At 36.9% G+C, this 20,287-nt stretch overlaps 1 protein-coding gene and 1 pseudogene across 2 annotated transcripts; one reads left to right on the top strand and one right to left on the bottom strand.

Annotated features, from left to right (window-relative positions):
- Positions 1-1,187: 1,187 nt before the first annotated feature.
- On the top strand, positions 1,188-6,785 carry LOC122359115 (annotated as a pseudogene).
- A 6,103-nt stretch (positions 6,786-12,888) lies between these two features.
- On the bottom strand, positions 12,889-16,160 carry LOC122359106. 2 transcript variants are annotated; one of them, XM_043259274.1, is made up of 4 exons: positions 15,936-16,160; positions 14,962-15,190; positions 13,553-14,687; positions 12,889-13,402 (listed from the first exon to the last, which is right to left on the bottom strand). In XM_043259274.1, exons 3-4 carry the CDS (start codon positions 14,680-14,682, stop codon positions 13,303-13,305), a joined length of 1,230 nt encoding a protein of 409 aa, XP_043115209.1. In that variant the 5' UTR covers positions 14,683-14,687; positions 14,962-15,190; positions 15,936-16,160; the 3' UTR covers positions 12,889-13,302. The 2 variants fall into 2 exon arrangements, with proteins under 2 accessions (XP_043115209.1, XP_043115208.1); XM_043259273.1 differs by lacking the exons at positions 14,962-15,190; positions 15,936-16,160 and adding an exon at positions 14,886-14,955.
- Positions 16,161-20,287: the final 4,127 nt, after the last annotated feature.

The raw sequence follows: 20,287 nt of genomic DNA, 5'->3' as shown, positions 1-20,287 counted from the left end.
TGACGCGAACTGAATGAGACAAATAAAGATAAATGTACACAGGTATTTCGCCTATCTTATATAAAGGTGAAATAACGGGTTGTAAAGACTACTTAAGGCGTTTAATCCGATTAGCCACATAGTGATTAACATCGGAATATTAGCCTTGTTAGCATATGTTGCGTGTCAGAAGAACCGTTATTACCAAATAGTTTACACACAGACGTACAGACATGCAAACGTAATGCAATTATAAATAGCACAGACTAGTAGAAATTAAATAAAACTGAAGAAAAAAAAAAAAAAAAAAAAAAAAATTATATATATATATATATATATATATATATATATATATATATATATATATATATATATATATATATATATAGTATTATATATTACACTACACAGAAGTAGAAGTAGCCTACAGAACAAAAAAATACATTAGCCTAGATATTATTACTAATAGCCTAGTATTGGGCCGCAGGAAAACAACATAATAAAAAAAAAAATACTCTCTTGTAGGCTAAGTATCTTGTTCGTATTAAGCAATGAACACAGTAGCTGCCAGATTTTTTTTTTTTTGCGGGATTTACTGATAAAGAGGAATATATTTTTACGAGAGAGTGCGTGTTTGTGTGTGATCGGTAGATGTCAGTATGATCTAATAATGGGGAGAGAGGCGACGGCGGTGAGAAATCAAAATATCACTAATAAAATAATACATAAATGAAAAACAACAACGCTGGATTTTTTTTCCCAAAAGCATCTGTATGCATTTCTCAGGTTTAGCAAGGCTTCACTTGGTTCGTTCAAACCTTTGAGAATTAATTTAGTTGTCACAGGGCTATTTATTTACCTCGAAGAACGAAAGAAATGATTGGACTGTAGTTAGACTGAACATTATATATATATATATATATATATATATATATATATATATATATATATATATATATATATATATATATATATATATATATATATGTATTAGATGGACATAAATTATATATAGATAAATGTAGCTATAAATTGTATGACCCTGCAAATAAATAAATTGTCGTACCGTAATCATTATAAAAATAAATGTGATGGACAAAACAGCTTTGCTCCACATGGGTTCACTGTTTTCGCTTGTTTAAACTCAGGTGAGTCCTAAATGTGCGGTGACTGTCCCGCCTCTTCAGATCAGGCAATGAAAACAAGCCCGCGCTTACATGACGCTTCTGTTTAATGAGGACTAGCAGGTAAGAAGCCCGTTCCTCGGCCATTTGTTATCATAACAGTAAACGCGTGGCACTCGGCTTTATAACCGGACATCAGGATGGTGAGCAGTCAGGTAAAGGCCACAAGGCGCTATAAGCCACCTAAAGACTATCTGTGTGACGGGTCACCGCTGCCAGCAGAGCCTCCTTCTAACGCAGACGGATCGAATCTACCGGTACCGGCCCAGAATGCATCAGGGGGCAATAAAGCCAAGAGCAGCTGTCAAACAGGTGGGTAGAGGATATCTTCAAAACACTGTCCAGGAGGAGATCAATCGCTCTGATATCCATAGGCTCCTTGGGGGAAACGGTTTAAGCCAGGTTTAACATGGTATTATCTGGTTTAGGGTTGTCTTTCTGCTGGGCCAAGCTAGTGCTTAACTGGTTTGTCTGATACTGATAGTCCAACAGCTAAGACCATCAGTCCGTGTTAGATATCACAATATTTAGATTTATATACAGCCTCATTAATATATTTAATAGGTAACTATATATGTACACGTATGCATGCTATACGGTTAGAATCTAATCTTATGCTGTTATTGTCATTAAAGCAAGCCTAAATCTGGAGTTATCATAATTATTACCTGTATGAGCATACATACAATCGATTGTACTTTAAATTAATTTCTGGCTAACATTTGATTTGCTGTTTGCATGCTGTTCGATCATGTTAAGGTTGGAATACGCTGCATTTAAGAACAGAACAGATCTAAAATACCCAGCCTCATAAACTTAAATGCTTTGCAAAAAAAACTGCCCATCATACAGTGGACGACCATACAGTACCAGGCTTTAAAGTTGTTCCAGTCACAATAAATTCGAACAGAAATGTGCTCGGTGTTGCGAGATGACGCCTGTCAAATAAAAACAATGTGTACTAAAATTAGCTGAAAATACCCATGTTTTAAGTCCTCTGACTGGATGGACTCATCGTCTGAGGCTTTGACCATCATATACCACAATGGTTTTCTGTGGATTCTGTTGACTCAAGTCCGCAGACTGGTCATCAACTTCTCCAGACAGTAAATATGAGGAAAAATTGGAACAAAAACCTTGTATTCCAGACTTAAGATGTTGCTGTATGCAGTTTTGTTGCTGCTGCATCATTAATAGGCCTGTGTTCCTTTAGGACCAAAAAAACACAAGTCAGCTTCTGAAAAGAAGTACCTTGGAGTCCGAGTTAGAATGCCAGTGCGGGACATGCTCAGAAATATACGGATAGCCAATGGTATTGACCCTAAAGATCTGCAGGTATGATTTTTTTCATGTCTTACAGTCTTCTACGGTCAAACTGAGGCATGCTTCTCATGGTCTTCTTCTTTATCTGTCTCTTTACAGGGAAAACATTTAAAGACATCTAAAGGTAAGGTTAACACGTAAAATATCAGCATAATAATTATAACTTTGTGTTTCTGATCAGCACTGTCTTTGGTCAAAAGGGGATAAGAAACGAGTTAACACAGGTGGAAACCGGAGACGTTTTCTGGTGAGTGACGTCTTTTTCTGCCACTGCAGAGCTATCTTCGTGGTTTGGTAACTTCGCTGGTATTACAAAGACAGGTTGTGACACATTTCTCATGTCTGCTACAGAAGAAACCTCAAACCAAAAGCCTAGAGGAGCTTGCAATTATAGTAGAAGTGCTGGAGGAGGATCTCAAGACCTGTCAGTCAAACAGATTGCCAAACAAAAGCCCTTTGGCTTCATACTCTTCTGAGTCCTGGGTTGAAGATGCATCTCCACATGGTGTCATGAACACATATGGCCAGGAGAATGAGGTACCTTTGTCTCCAAGCTACTCTGTGCCCTCCGCAACCTCCCCTGTCCATTCGGTGTCCAGCTCCTACCCATCCCCTACTTACAGCCAGGGTGCCGATGTCTTCATGGGGGATCAGAAAGACTATAGCAGTTATGAGTCCGATAAATACAGGTATGATGATCTAAATGGAATAAACTCATGCGAATACCAGGTGCCTTCTCCCCAAGAGTCATTCAGCGCCAGTCCCAACCCAGAAGTCTGGGATGTTTCTTCTCAGAAGATGAACTATACACCATGGCCACATTCTCAGCAGGGAGAGTGGAGCAGTATGACCTTCTTCTGGACTCAAATGGAAAGAGAGGAGAATATGCTAAAAAACATATCTGACCAGGAGCTTCTTGCTGTAGACAAAAACGGAAGGATGTAAGATAATTTTTCTTTACTTCAAGAACTCACTGTAGCCATTGCAGATGGTTTCTTCATGCAGATCCTAATGAGTAATCTTTCAAAGGCGGCTATAATTTAAAAAAATGAAGAAAACGCACACAGTTTCTGAAAATAATTTTCAAGTACCAAGAATTGCAAGGGTAGTTTTGCAGTGCCACCTTTATCATTTCAAACTTTTATGAAATACAGAAAGAACGAAAGTGGGTCTCCCATCGCTGTTGTCGCGCTCAATAAGCAGCTGCATTAGTTTTCCACTTCCAACTTTATGACAAACCCCATTATTAAGTTCTCAAGCAGAGCAGAATAAAAGAGATTAATGGGAACCCAGCTGAAATCTGAAGCGTTTCGGAGCCAACAAAGATGGCGCAGAGGGTCTTCAAACAAACCCTCTTGCATGAAATGACTCGAACAATGGTTATTGGTGATGGCCGCATGCACAGACCTGACAAACATCCTGAAAGACTACACCAGTGGAACTGACAGTGTTTTCAAACACAATAAAAGACGATGCAAGGGTTTACCTTTCACTGGAATAGATCTCTAGTACTCCACCCATTGAATGCAGCTGTTTACAATTAGCGATACCATGACACTGCAAAGCGAACAGATCATGCAATGGAAAGTGACTACTTTTTGCTCTCTCTCCACAGTCTTTACACAGAGTTGTTGAAGAGGGAAAGAGATCCCTTGTGTACGTTATTGCCAGAAGGATGGCGGCTCTGAAGAAACTGGATATCAAAGATTCAGAGGGAAAGGTGACAAACAATCATACATGCATATTCTCAGAGTGTCAGTCACTCGGCAAACACGCATAAATGTTGCATGGGCTGTTTTTCTTCCCAGACTCCCCTTCATCTTGCTGCACAGAAGAATCAACACTTCATGGTGGCTGATTTGGTGTCACTTGGTGCAAATATCAATGTGAAGGACCGGTATGGGAAAACATGTCTTCATCTCAGTGCAGAAAATGGATATATTCGAGTGTTGGAGGTAAAATCTTTGTGGTACTGGAGTATTAACATACAGAGCTTACTTCTGCACACTCACTCATACTTTTAAATATGTTTTCTGACAGGTCCTGAAAGGTTTGATGACAAATGGCGTGTATATTAATTTGGAGGAAAGAGATGCAAACGGTACAAAATGATTATTGCTTCTGTTCATTTTTGTGTTAAGTTGGCATGTTCAAAATCTTTCTGAGATTTGTCTGCAGTAAGGCAGTGGCTGCGTTCCTACTGCCTTAACGTGAGAAGAATCCAGCAGTGCTGGTCACAAACTTGTTTTTTTTAGGTGACTCATTTGACAATCATTTGTCATCAGAATTTGCACAACAAAGGAGAGACTTAGAAGTGATGTGGTTTAATGGTTAAAGATTCAAGTTAATAGTTGAACGCTTGTTGGCAGAGTTTTTGTGCCAGTGAATTAAGAATATGTACCACTTTGGTATATTTTGGTAACATTTTAAAATGTTGCACCAAGTATCAGTAAACAATGCTTTTGGTAAAATATTTAGTCATCTTAGATAATAGAAATACAAGTTTTGATTGCTAGTTCTTGTTAGCTCAGGTCCATTCATTTGATATGTATTAGTAAATGTTAATTTGAATGAAGACTGATTATTAAATGCTTAGAATTATTTGTATTATTAGAGAACTTAACTAATGTTAACAAATGGAGCCTTATTATGCTGCCAATATTTCTTACCAACCAGGAAAAAATAAGCCTATTGTTGTATATATACAGTGCCTTGCATGCCAATGCTTGCATGCAAGACATATGAAAACACGCTTGGAATTTGCAAAAAAAAAAGCACCTAAAGGACTGTGTGACTGTAAGAAATAAGATTCTTTGCTCTGATGAGCCTCAATTCCAAACATAATGTTTGAAAGAAACCTGTGTGCTGGTGTCAGCCTCATGCTGTAGGGTTTCTTTTTCAGCGACTGGGACTGGGGAATGCATCAGAGTAGAAGAAAGCTCAATGCACTAAAAATATAGAGATAGCCTTGTAGAAAACCCAGTCCAGAGCATTCAGGACGGTGACTCTAAGCACACAGCAAGAGCAACTCTTTGAATGTATTTGAGTGACCCAGCCACACAGTCTCGTATTGAACTCAATCAGATATTTCGGAGAGACCTGAAAATGTGTGTCTGCCCCATCCAACCTGACAGAGCTTGAGAGGTGAGCAGGTGAAGTGAAGAATGACAGATAATTGCCAAATGCTGATATGCAAAGCTTGTGGTATCAAAAAGACTTGAGGCTGTAAACGTGCTTCAGCCAAGTAGTGGGTTAAAGGGTTTGAATACTTATGCAATGTGCTTAATTCAGGGTTGTTGGTGCATGAAGTGTGTGTGTGTGTGTGTGTATATATATATATATATATATATATATATATATATATATATATATATATATATATATATATATATATATATGTGTGTGTGTGTGTATGTGTATTAATGTTTGTTCTTGTCTCTATGACACTATAAATATATGGTCATCATTTGTCAAAAAAAGCACTTCATACAGTGTTGTTGTTTTTTTCATAGTCAATGATCAGATCATTATCATCATAATCAGATACCATCTAAAATGCATTAATACAATTCTGTCTTATCAGGACACTTGTATAAAACAGCAACTGCATCTTGCAATTTAAATAATGCAGTAAGTTGCAGTGCTCGCCAAAGCGGTAAAACTGTGCTCACCCCGGCTTGATCCACGTGCTTTTACATTCAGCTTATTTTTGATCAAAGCGGTGCCTAATTAGAAGCGTATTTCAAGCGCGTGTAAAGAAGACGGATTCACGGTGTTTTCTTTGCAGGGCTCAGCGCGTTGCAGTGTGCGGCAGTCGCTCTCAACCACACGGTGCGCGAGCTGGAGCTGTGCGAGTCTGCAGGACGGGTCAGACTGCACACCCTTCTCAAGGAGCAGATGATGGAGACGCTAGAGTGCCTCCTTCAAATGGAGTGCTGTTTACACGCTCCGGTGAGAATGAGAGACACGCATGCTGCTAGCTAAAGCGATTCAAAAGAGTAGGAGTTTTTTTCATATAGGATCAGGGTGGCTGGCAGCGTGACGGAAAAGAGCATGGTGTGAACAAGCACCCTTTCAGTCAAATGAAATCAAGGTGTGAGGCGTGTTTAATCTTGATGACTAATGTTCTGCAGAGAATCGTGTTCGAAATGGTGTTAAACCCATGCCTTTAACCTGATACATAACACATTTTGCGCACGGCAGTCATTTTAAAGCCATTACTTAATCGTTTTTCTGTTTTCAGGCCAGAAACAACGTGATTTAGGAGCGGTTCGGTTGTGGCTGCTTCGGAGTTGTTTTTCTCTGTCAAGCCAGGCAGTGCTTTAACTGACGGTAAATGTTTTTGAGTGAATACAAGCTTTTACTTGCCGCTGAAGACTAAATGTACATACACGAAAGGAGGATGAGGATAGTCTTCAAGTCATGGTAAAGCTATGTATTATGCAACTGTAGATTTTGTTCAGTGTTCAGGTGAAAAGGAGGAACAAAAACACAACGGTTGCCCATTAGCTGGTTTCTGTGAAACTTCCACTGTTAGTTACATTTGAGTAGCAAAATGTTTAAAACAGAATAGAACTGTGGTAAGACCTCTGAGTCTGTCAAATACCACCATTCCTATTTGCTCCAAGAGCAAATAGTTTTGAGATTGATGTTACTGTAATGGTTATGTTTATTGCTGTACAAAACCAAAGCAAAAACGTGTCAGCAGCGGAACTGATTTTTTTTGATTTGATAATATTTTTTCCCACTCTATTTTTCTCCGAATCTGACAACATTTTGACACAAAAAGCATTTTTGTAATTTTGCTTTTGCGCTAATGCTAATGCATTTACAACAAAAATACATACACATTGCTGGTGTTATTTTCCCTTTTACAAAGCTGCCAATTAACATTTGAGATCAGTGTTTTAAGGACTTAATGGATCTATTCAGAAAGGACGCATTAAAGTGACAGTAACATATTTATCTGTCAAGCTATTCTTATAACGATTTCTACAAAAACATTAAGCCCTGAAACTGATTTCAGCATTAATAATAATAAGTCTTGTGCATATAACAATGATTTCTGAAGGTTTGCCAGGAATAATTTACTTTTTCAGACAAGAAAAAAAATTACTTTTTTCTTTTTTTTTTTAAATCATTTGCTTTTTAAAAGCGGTCTGAAACCTGAGAAGCAGTTACTGTATGATGATTTGATTTAGAAAGTATATGCTAGTGTTAGAGGTAAGATGCTTTAAAATACTCTTATTAACTTTTATACTTATGCAAGAAAAAAGGAACGGCTTCTTAATGCTGGCTGTAATTTGTAATAATGGGGATCCACTCATACAAATAATACAGAGCCACGAGCGTGACCCTGATTAAAGCTCTTCTTAATAGTGTCTTCCTCTCAGACACAACGAAACCTATTTGTTTTGTCTATCGGGGGCTGTAAGGTATTTCCAACAACATGGTATTTAGCATATTTTTGTAATAGGCAACATTAATATATCTTAGAATTCATATTTTGTGACTGTCCTCATTTCTGTTTTACATTATTAAACAAACGCGTGTAACGCTGTTGATTTTTACACGGGGACAGCGAGGGTGAAGCATATATCTCGCATACTAAATATAATAGGGGTACTGTATGTATACGATTTATCCAGGGCTTCATTTGTTTTATTGGAAGACATCATGCATAGTATGTTTTATTATTATTATTATTTTTTTTTTTCGCTTTAACGCGAATATGGTTTTAGAAACAAAATAGACATATGTTAGGGGAGCGGGTATGAATTATGAAATTTGATTGTTTATTTGTGGTGGTTGTTATAAATACATCAGGTAATATTCATAGTGTGTAAGGGTTAGGGTGAATGGGTGTAAGTTTTTTTCTTAATTGATATGGGTATCAAGTTACTGAAAAAAAATATTATTAAAAATGACAATCTTGCTAATGCATAATGCGCGTGAGTAAAGAGCGTGTGGGAAAACTGCAGATTAAGTATAGGTCATAAAATGTCAGTGATTTGTGGAAACATAACAAGGTGTTCAAGCTCTGGCTACGATTGCGATTATCCATGCATAAAAGGGTTTTTGTATTATTGGTATTGGGAGTTATTTTTGCATTACTCTGAGAAGAGGAGTTCTCATAAACTTAAATGATGAGTTTTTGGACTCCCATCATTCATATCTTGCGCAGGTCTGTGCCAGAGGCATTATGGGGCAGGTTTGTACTGATGAGATGCCAGTGCAATTATCTGCTTGCTCTGTTGTTTTCCTCTTGACCCTGTTCTCGAGAAAGAGAGAGAGAGAGAGAGAGAAAGAGTCTTTTGTTAGAGACACACTTTTTGTTGCATGTATACGCTGATGGAAAATAATAAAGCTGTTACATTTAACTACCGCTCTTTGTGTTGTATGTACTCCGTGTTTGAAAGCCTGTAATAGTAATTATTCTAAAAATGTAAAATCTTAGTATCTCCTGTATGTTTTTTTTCTTTTGTGAGATATTTCAGAAGGGTATTACGATAAAACGAGGCTGCAGGGCTGCCAGAATGACGAAACGATAGCCATGGCAGTTACTCGTAAGACTTCGAGTGCCGTTTCTTCAATCTTCAGAAGGCACACAATAGCTTTAAGACTGGTATTAATACATTACGCGCTGAGAGTCTTGACATCCGCCCTCGCTCTGTTTAGCAAATTCCTGAGAGTTCATGAGAGATGACTGATTCGGCTTCTTAAGTGACTCACTGACTCATTGATCCGGACACAGCCGGAGGAGAAAAGTTTCAGAGATTGATGACTTTTCCTCGACTCCTCATACAGAGCTGCTGTGTGAACTGTAATATATAGACCGGTGTTTGTCAATCCTCTGCTCTGCGCATTTTGTATGGCTACCTTATCTATTTCATTTAGTTTCATTAGTATTTCAACTTTAACTAAAGTAAAAAAATTCAAATTTTTCAGTTTTTAATGTTTACATATTCATCCATTTTTTTGGTTTTATTTCACTTAACAAATAATTCTTGGTAACATCATTTTAGAACAGGTTTCACTGATGTTATTTAATGCTAACTATAAACAATAATATAATATACGCTCGGCAACATATTAGGCCTATTTACATTGTTTAATAAACATGCCAAAGTCCATTTTTGCGTATCAGTCTCGTATGGCTGATTATTATTAGTTGATGTTTGCCCAGGTCAATTAACTGTTTTTAATAACGCAGTACTAAATACTGGAATTGACTTGAATGGCTGGAAAAGAGCGACTGGCACATTCGTCAGAGTTGCTCCTTTTGCATCCCACATTAGAAATAAAATTGTACCGATTTGTAAAGAGCAAACGATGACAGAATTTTCATATCTGAAACTGAAAAAAAGTGTATATATATATATATATATATATATATATATATATATATATATATATATATATATTTGTAGTGATACCATAGAACCATTTATGACAACATTTTAATAATAGAGAACCTCTTCTACCGTTTCCGTTTGACCTTTTGTGCAATGGAGAGGGTTCATGGATATTATTCTTCAGTAAAGAACCTTTATTTTTAAGAGTGAAAACTATTCCTTTAGTGATTCCAGCAGTCACAGATAAGAATCACTTTTACTGTAGGCAATAGCAGCCTTCTATTGAAAGATGTGTAGGGTGTGTCTAAACACGCATGTATTCTAACCCTGCAAACACACACACTTTGAAGCGATGCCAGTGCTGTCAGACTGTCTTTCTTATATTCCTTCAAGCATGATCAGCTGGAAGGTAAACAGAGCGCTGAGTGAAATGCCCTTTGCCCCGAGGGCCACAAGTTAACGCCTCTAAGCTTCTCACGCACATCCTTCACCGCTCTGCATTCCCCAGCTCTGTTTCTTCAGAAGTCACATCACACGCTGCCTATTAAAAGACTGAATGAAATTCCCGTACTGGAAATAAAGAAGGCAGGTGCGATCCACCAAAAGACTTGCACTTGCATCAAAAGATTGCGGAAAGAAAACATTGATTTAAATCGCACCACTGCTAGTAAATGGTAAAAGCGTGAAATTAAACGTGAATAATGGGGCTAGGATTTGAAATGTAAAAAAATCCATTGTGTTCTTACTCTGGTAACGTTTGACACACACTCGCCTGTTTTGGGAGAAAAACACATTATTCAAAGATAATGCGAATATATTTTTTCATTTTGTTACGGCTTGTACAATACTTTTTCATCTTTAGAGTTAAAAAGCAATTGACAATTAAATATCTAAAAACATTAGATATAGGAGCTCTGTACAGGATGATGTTGCACTGTTCGGTTCAGGTGGAATAGCTGAAAGAAAAATAAAGGAATGGGGCCATCTTGTGATCCCGGGGCTATAAACTTGTCCCAGCTATTATCACATCTATCTATCTATCTATCTATCTATCTATCTATCTATCTATCTATCTATACACACACATATTTTTCCTTTCCGAAAAAAATAATACAAAATGTATTTAAATTTTTTCCATTATTTCATAACATTATTCATTATTTAATTATGCATTTTATCAGTTTAGTTTGCTCAAATTTCATAAACTGAAAAACAAAAAAAAAAAACACCGAATCAGAGTTTATTAAAACCGACTACAGTTAAATGAAATCCTGCTGAATTAAAGACTTCTCATTAAAGGCTTAATTAATTTCCGATTAGCTTTTAAAGTCACGAATTTTCACGCGGAAAAAAGACGGGATATATATTTTTTTTTGCACGTGTGATATTTAAAAGCGTTTATCTACGCTATATTAAAAAATAAAAAATGCCTAGCAATTTTTTTTTTTTTAAATATATCATATAGTAATATAATAATAATAATAATAATCATAATAACGTCGAAATATAATTATAAAGCGTATAAGACCTGATCATGTTTTTGACATATATTTGACATGAATATATTGTAAATTAAAGGTTCGCTGTATGTTTTTCTATCAACTGTAGATTGTAATATAGTGTGTAGGACGTAGCGCTGTGATCTAAACTCACATAAAGCGGCTGGGGTCCTCGCGCCAACAATAACAGCCCGCGAGCGCTGCCTGCCGTCTCAATTATTCCTTTGATGCCATCGTGAGGCCACATCACACATTACAACCAGCCACACGTATAACGTACTGCACGTTTGATGGAGAAATCTGAATTATAACTGGTTAAATAGCGCCAATAGCTCGTGAAAAGTGCAGCAGTTCGACAGCAGTTTGCCGTCAGTTTTCTGCTCAAAGATGAAAAGTGCAGGCATGTTAGCTTGAGTACTGAAAATGTAAATAATAATTATATATATATATATATATATATATATATATATATATATATATATATATATATATAAAAGAAATATTATACTTCAATAATTATCCTTAAAAAGCTTTATCAAATGGATAAATAAATAAAAAATCAGTGTAAGTACGAATTTTAAAAGGGATAAAAGGTTTTAAAAAACATTACTAACAGCCTTTTATTATTTACATATTTAAACACCTTGTAAAAATAATATATAATTTTTATTTTGATAAAACATTTGAACGATCATCATCGTGTGCATGTGTGTTTAAGCAAGCGCAATAATTCTTCATCACAATGTTCAGAAATATTTAAGAATCATTTATTGACATTTGAATCGAACAAAAATAAGAATTACTGCACAATATAATTTGTATTTATTAATCAAGTGTTGGTAGATTCTGAAACACATTAGAACCTGCAGAAATAAATGCATTCAGATTTGCTACGCTTGTGTCTGTTTTCAGAGGCACAGTGTACTACTGTAGTAACGTGCACCTGTTCAAATAAGTTGAAATCTTTCAAATTCTTCTGAATTTTAAGTCCTGTAGCAAACGACAGTGATTGTTTTCCATAAACCTGCATAAAACAATCTATATCTCATTCTGGTTACATACGTCAATCAAAAAAAACAAACAAAACAAAGCACATATTTTTTTTGTAAAGCGCTATGTTAATGAGAATAAAACGAATGGGCAAAATTAAAAATTCTACATATTGTCATAATGCACAAAAGCATTCATTTCATATTTTGGGTCATGCAATAAATTGTAACCCAACATGCTTTTCAATGTATTAGACATGCATTCCATACCTGAGCAAAAAAATCAGTCGTTAATATGCTATAAACCTTCATGTATAATATATTTTAAAGCAATTTAATTATAGCTGCAAAAGCCGTTTCTCCTCTATTCTAAATATAATTACATGAGATAAAGGAGAAATAGAAGAAAACACGTGAAAATATAAAGCAAAAAAAGACGAAAAAAAAAGGTAGTGACATTATACATCGTGAGTGCTTTGCATTATTACAATAGTAAGAATTTTGATCATGTCGCCACGTTATTACAAATTCTCATTATGTTGTGCTGATGAACGAGCAAGCCTGTACAGAATATCTTTCAATAAAAGTAGCACAGATCGTGTTCACTAAAACAAACCAGTAGGGTTGAAGAAAGAAATTCAGTCAAATCTCGAGATGGGCAGCTTTTCATTAAATATAACACTGTCAGTCATTAGAACGTATTCAAGGCTATCGTCACAGTGCTTCAGATATTATGCTCTCAGTTTCATGAAACCATGCGGCTTTCGCTTTGGAAAAACACAACCATTTTAATACACGAGCTCTTGTTTTTTTTTTTAACTAACTATTTAGAGCATAAAAACATGCTGTCAGAGCCTGGCGTGAGTGAAATGCTGGTAAAAGACGGTTTAGGCACTGGAATCCTCTTTTAAGCGCTGACTGCGAGCCTTGTAGACTTCAATCAGGAGATCTTTCACATACTGAATCTCTCTCTCTACAGATTCTGCTTTGTCCCGAAGTTCTCTGTTCCGCCCTTCCAAACCATGAAGCTCCTCCTCCAAACAGTCCTGCTCTCCCTCTTACGCTGACGGTACCTATTGTTTTTCAGCAACATTTGTGGAATAAAATAACATGGTTCAGCGCTTTTCTGCTTTTTTTTTTTTTTTTTAAGCAATCATGCTCGCTTTTTAATAACTCTTGCAACTTAACTAACTGAGTCACCATAAACAAAGTGGCTACGGTACCTGTGGGCGGCGGACTTGTTCTGATCCCTCTTCTTCTGCTTGCGTTCTCCATGGTTTCTCTCCGAGCAACCTACTTTAACATCTGGCTTAAACGCGCACTGACTTTCCCGTGACCTTTGCAGTGGTTTCTGGATGGGCAACTCCAAAGAGGACCCAACACTGTCTCCGGACAGACATTCAAAGCTTTGATCCCCAAGGCATTCGTGGTGCAAGTAGTCATTATTCTGGATATCAAGAGCCCCAGTTCTGATTGGCTGATCGATTTCATTCATGAAGCCGTGATATGGCTCTAAATTGGCAGTTATCTGATGAAAGTAGCACTCGGCTACTTCGGATTGTTTATACGGCGGACAGCTCTCGTTCTCTGCGCACTGCAAAACGGGCATAGCAATCCCGTCGTGGCCGAGCATCTTCATCCCGTGGCTCTGGCCCTCCCGTCTGTGGTGCGGCTCCAGGGAGCCGCCGAGATCGTAACTTCTCATCATCTCCGCTCGGTAAAACACGTCTTCCGTGAAGCAACTTTTCTCTTCTTCCTTCAACAGTATGGCACATTCGCGAACCTTCTTCGCGCTCGCGTGGCTCTTTCCGAAGGATTTGTCGACAGAGCACTGGTCAAACGCCAGCTCCGCGTAACCTGAATGAGTCCCTTTGAAAGTCCACGTCTCCTTCTCGAACACCTCCACGTCCTTGCATCCGTTCGTTGATATTCTTTGGCTGTTGCAGTGTGTCCGAATGTAGCTGTAGGGGCCGGGGCGAGACATTTTCGGTCGGCTCACGGAGCCCCCACAGAAGCCTCGCAGGTCGAGATCTCCGGTTGCTAGGGAAACCAGCCTGGGATTTGTTTCAGGTTGGTTTGCATTGTACGAAGCGCAGGGCAACTGGTAGTACGACTGCGTAGCCATAGCTTGCAAGCTTTTGTCACATTTTTGCCATTTCTCCAATTTCATAGGCGCCGATTCATACAGGTAATAATCCTCCAGCTGAGCCAGTTCTTCTTTAAGAAGAGTGGTCATAACCTCCAAGTCGGAGGGCATTTGGACATCATGCTCCAGAGGCGAAGGTGGGATAGAGGAACCAGGAGAGGATTCCGTGGAAGTAGAGTTTGGGTAAGCGTCAAAAGTTTTTGTCATCCAATCTGTAGAGGAAAAACAACATGCTTAATTCGATAAAAGCACGATATGAAATATTTTCAACATGCATGTTTGCGCAAATGGCGTATGAATAGCTATAGCTACGCATTTTAATGTTAAAACTATGCAAGCAACCAAAACAGCAACAACAACAACAAAAAAGATGAAACGATGCGGATCACCAAAATATTTGCTTTACTTACTGTACGCCATTAACACATACGCTGCAGTGCGGTTCCCACCAACAATCGGACAAAATAAAAGTGTCGTACTGCTTACCAATTTAGTCCTACGTCTGTGCAGACTCCTCCCTCCGCCTGTGATTGGCCTTCGTTAGCCAGTAGGAAAGAGGGAGCTCTTAAGCCGGCTGTGCAAATGAGGGGAGTCTTCCTGGGAATAATGTATGCCGCCACAATTTGCTGTATTCCGGTTGAAATGGTGAATTGCGTACAATGCATGAGAATCGAAGAAATGCCACATACGGGAAAGAGATGCGAAAAACTGAAACCTATGTGAAAAAAAAAAAAAATAGAAGTAAAAAAAAATTAAATAATAAAAAGTTAATTTCCGCTTTCCAGGTGTCAAAAAAAATTAATAATAACACAAGCTTGAACATTTCATTTTATGGAATTTCACTTTTTCCTCAAAAAACAAAAATGTAAATTTTAGAAAATTGTTATTTTAGCCTAAATTGACTAAAATAATAGGATGGAGTGTAATATTTTCTAATAATTTCAAATAAATTAAAAAAAAATCTAAAGATTTAAATCAGAATGTGACCTTTTGCTAGATCTCATTTGTTATTCTGTAATATGATACCTCTAGTCAAGTTCAGTGCCAAATGGGAAACAAAGGTTGGAATAAGTCTTAAAATATTAACTAAAAACTATTTTTAGTTTAAATTTTTGTACTGTACTTTGTACTGTAGTTTATATTGTAAGTAAATGTAATTTAAAACTATACACTATATTGTGTTTTTAACTACACAAAGGCATCAAAAGTGCCTAAAAATAGAGCATTACACTGTAGTTTTGAAAAAGGAGCTTGTTAACAGTACAGAAAATATGCAGAAACTCAGTTAAGCAATTTTAGGTGCACTTTCATAACAAAACGTCACGACTAAACCCCATCTCCACACATTTTAGCATTTTGTCCTCGCAGTTCAGAAACTGTGAAAACTAGTTAAACTGAGATATAGACTGTCACAGGAAGTTGCGGCTCATATAAAAGTCTGAATGGAAGTTGACACTTACTCCATCGTGCCGAGGTGATCCGGTCTGAAGAGCGTCTGTGAGCGCAGTAAACCGCAGTGGAGGAGCTCACGTTTTCAATTTAGTGGAACATTGTCTCACTCTTCTTCATTTGATGTCGAGACCGATCGGTTACGCGATAAATCGTTCAAAAGTTTTGGAGAACAGAGGAGTATCACGTCAAACCAAACAGTGACCGCGTCACACGAGCCCGTATCCTTCCGCCGCCGCGCCTCGGCGCAGGGTCCAAACTAAAGGGAGCGAGTTCGGTCCGAACTTCAACCTCGGGTCCGCGTTTCAAGTCTGCGAAACTGTCAAGTCCCTTTTTATTCTCTGATTAAAGCTCGCTTTTCACAAACGCGTTTCTCTTTCGAGACGCAGAGGACAAATGCATTCTGGTGGCGATCAAAGCGGGTCCAGACTGCCGGAACCAGACCGGGCGTGTATCGAAGCACAAATCTAAGCACGGAGACCCTCGTAAAGCACTATTTAACCACATGCGACGAGGAAGGACACTATATTACACTATGGAGATGTAACTCTTGTTGCAGCCCTGTTGCATCAGACCTGCTGGAATGTTGCCCGAGTTGAAACTTTGTTGCCACATTTGTCCTGATCCGTTTATGCTTTGGACATGTATAATGAGGTTTCATCTTTAAGACCATTGTTTGCAAAAGGGGGGGAGAAAAAGTCAAGACTTTTGCTGTAGAAACACTCATTAGCCCGTTTTGATTCGCACCGCACTTCCACCTCTGTGTAAAGGAGACCGGGGCTAGTTGTCACACTCAGAAGTTGTCACAGAGGCTATATCACAGAAACAACAGGGTTACAAGTGAAAAGGCCAATTATACAAATGTATGTTTTGGTCTAGCTGTGGATTGTGTGCTGGTTTCAAACATCTAGTTCAAAGATTTTTTTTTTTCACGTTTTATGTGGGGGTGAATTCTGTCCTGTAAACTAAATTTAGACTGTCTTCATGTTTATTCTGTGGCTGTTGGACACCTAGCACGCGCGGTGTCAAGAAGATATAGAGTAAAGAGACATTTAGATGAATACCGGAACTGTGTTTTCTGACAAAGGGTGACAGGTGGGGGTAAGTTGTCACGTTGATTTGAAATGCATTTGAATAAATATAGCCTACTGTATGTAGCCTATATAAGATTTCATAAAAAAAAAAAAAAATTAAATGAATACCTAATTCAGAAAAAATACAATAAATTAATTAAACGTGGCAGTTTACCATTTCAAATGCTGTTCATTTAAACTTAATAAATAAATAAATAAATAAAAATAATAAAACTGTGTCCAGGTTTCAAAAACAATGAAAAACATGCATTTGTTCAATAATAATAATCTTTTTTTAAGTAGCCCAGCAAATCAGCTTATTAGAATGATTTCGGATGACACGAGGACTGCAGTGATGACTGCAGAATATACACTTCAACTGTATTTTAAAATATATTAAAATATAAAAAGTTCAAATTGTAACAATAATTCACAGTATAATTTTTCGCTGTATTTTTGATCAGATGTTTGCAAATTTGGTAAGCATTAAAAAAAAAAAAATATATATAAAAAGTATAAAACTTTATGTATTTATGTTTACTTTTACATTTCTGCTTTGTACTTCATTCAGTGTTTTAGCAATGTTTGTTTCACTAACTGTTTCATGTTTTTATAATTGTATTACTGTGCACATTTTTCTCATAGGTATTTTGATGGCAGGTGTGACAACATGCCCCACAATAATAATAATAATAATAATAATAATAATAATAATAATTATTATTATTATTACTATTGGATTAACTTTGGAAACATTTAGTGTCTGTTTTGCCACAACGCTGCAATATTCTGGCTACAAAATTGACCCATCATGAGAAATATTCTAATAAGTAATATGATTAGCCCCATTTTCTCCAATTAATTTCTGCTGCATTTTGCAGTTCTGCTGTAAACACAAAGTAATACAATATATAAATATAAAAATCAATTCTTTTTTACAGTAAATCTAGTTGAGATCATCCTTAAATACCGACAAAGTGCCTAATTATTAGAAATGCATTAAAAGCATGACTTTTTCGATCGCACGTCTTACTTTAGTTTCATACTCAATTACGTGAAATCTCTAACACGAGCTCACGTCAATCCATTGCACGCTTCTCACTGCGAAAACTAACCACAACCGATTGAACCACCTCTTGCCCTGCTGCCAAGTCAAAGTGAATACCGTTCTCTCGTCGCTTTTCTCATCCCGTTACCGGAGGCGTGCTTTTTTTTTTTTTTTTTGGATCTTCTCCAACTTTACAATTTTTTATTGCAATGGATGATCAATCCGCGAGCACACAAGGCATTTAAAATGAACAACATTTCCAGGCTCCATCGCGTTTGAGCTCATTTCTAAATAAAGAGCATTGTTATGTCCCAAATGCTCAAGCTGAAGATGTACATTGTAAAATATACATTATATAATCATTTGTTTTCTGAACAAGAACGAGGTCGCTCTCAGATACCGAGTGCCCTCTATCAATCAATAACACAGACTGCCGTTCACATCTGTCAGAGGAAAACCGTTTTGTTTTATTTTTTTAGCATTTTTTCCCCTATTTCATTCTCTTTGTGATTTGTCATCATAACAATATTTGCAGTAAGAATAGCTGTTGTGTGATATCCATCCTGCTTCGCTGCCATGAAGACTCTGGTACATTGATAAAGGTTACACCATAATTTCATCACCAGCTTGCAAAGAATCCTGCCCCCATTAATGTTTTATGTTCTATCTGGGGTAACATTAGAAATGCACACATGGGTTGTAAGAAATTCTGTTGCTAAGGTGCCAGTTATACTCTTACATCTGTAATTAGTGGGGAATTATGATAATTTTTTTTTTTTAAAATAGCATTTAAATGAGAGAATATATCAAGGCTGAGTAATCAGTTTGTGAGATTTTGAGACATGAAAGCGCTGTGGGAGTGCGCTCTGTTTTCCAAAGGAATTATGTATTTTGAGGGTAATAATATGGGCTTTAAATGGAAAATATTTAGCTTATCACCGGTCACGGGCGATATCAGACGGAGGGGAAAAAAATCACACATTTTCTGCATGACAAAGATGAATGATTTTATTTCATCAGATCAGCTGCCATCTCGCTATTTTATTTAGCGTGGACAGAGTCTGATTTTGTAGATGGGGAAAAAATATATATAAATAGCAAATCATATGAGCGACTAAAAATTTCCACAAGATATCTAATTATTATTATTATTTAATTTTTTTATCATTACCTTTATAATAAAATTGACATATGAATACTAATTGTTGCACTTTCTTATTTGCCACTGGTAGAGCCATTTTACACCGAAATGCAATGATTTTTGTTCCTCCTTATTAATTCCAAAAAAGGCACTAAGAAGGTTATTTATTTACATAAGCCTAATTAATTCATTAGCCTATTCATTGCTTTAAGAATGCTGGTGCTTCATAGATTTTCCAAAATGCCAGGGATGGAGACGCATTTTTATTTTATTTCACTTACTGGACTCATTATTATTTTTTTAATCTCATTTGCTCATTGTACTTGCAAACCAAACCAAATGCAGATCGCACGTAAGTTTGCACATGCAAAAAAAAAAGTTTTCGTATATTAATATATTTTCAGCGGTGCAATGAAGTGCAATGAGACATTATATAAAATATACATTCCGGAAAAGAATTGCAATAGCAAGTAATAGTTCATTTTTGAAAACGGTAAAAGCTCCTTTTTTTTGCATTCTAAGATGTGTAAAATGCAAAGCAAACATGCAGCGAAGCTAGAGGGATTGTCACTGTTCTTTGACAGTGTTCAGGCATGTAACCTGCAAAACAAAGGTGAGGAAGGAGTGTGTTTGACAGCTCTTTGTTGTCACTTTTCAACAGATGACAGCTGACAGGTGCGAGATCTATATGAAGTACTCTGCTTCAGCGCCGCGCTGCTTGTCTTCCAGCGTGCATTATTTGCTGAATCCTTAAGAATCTATAGAGAAGATTAAATACCGCACCCATTCACTGTGTGCTGTTAAGCTTCGGTAAATGAGATTTCCTTTAAAAACGTAAAAAAAAAAAAAAAAAAAAGATGTTGTTTGAAATGTATGTCGAAATGCATGTCCATAAAAATGGTAGGCCTGTTTATGCTTTTAAATTTACATTTTGTTTCAGACTTGACTTTCACAGCAGACAGAGAGTGCTTTATTTATCAGAAGCTTTCTGCGGAAGGGTGAGGAAAAGAAGAGTTTTGGGGAAAATTGTTTGCTTCTGGCAAAGCTTTTTTTTTAAGGACATGGACAGAATACTGAATATACTGAATGATAAATATTATT

Source organism: Puntigrus tetrazona, chromosome 15, assembly GCF_018831695.1.
Source record: "Puntigrus tetrazona isolate hp1 chromosome 15, ASM1883169v1, whole genome shotgun sequence".
Lineage (NCBI taxonomy): Eukaryota > Metazoa > Chordata > Actinopteri > Cypriniformes > Cyprinidae > Puntigrus > Puntigrus tetrazona.
The sequence above is the reverse complement of the archived record's forward strand: the minus strand, read 5'-3'. Positions and strand labels throughout refer to the sequence as shown.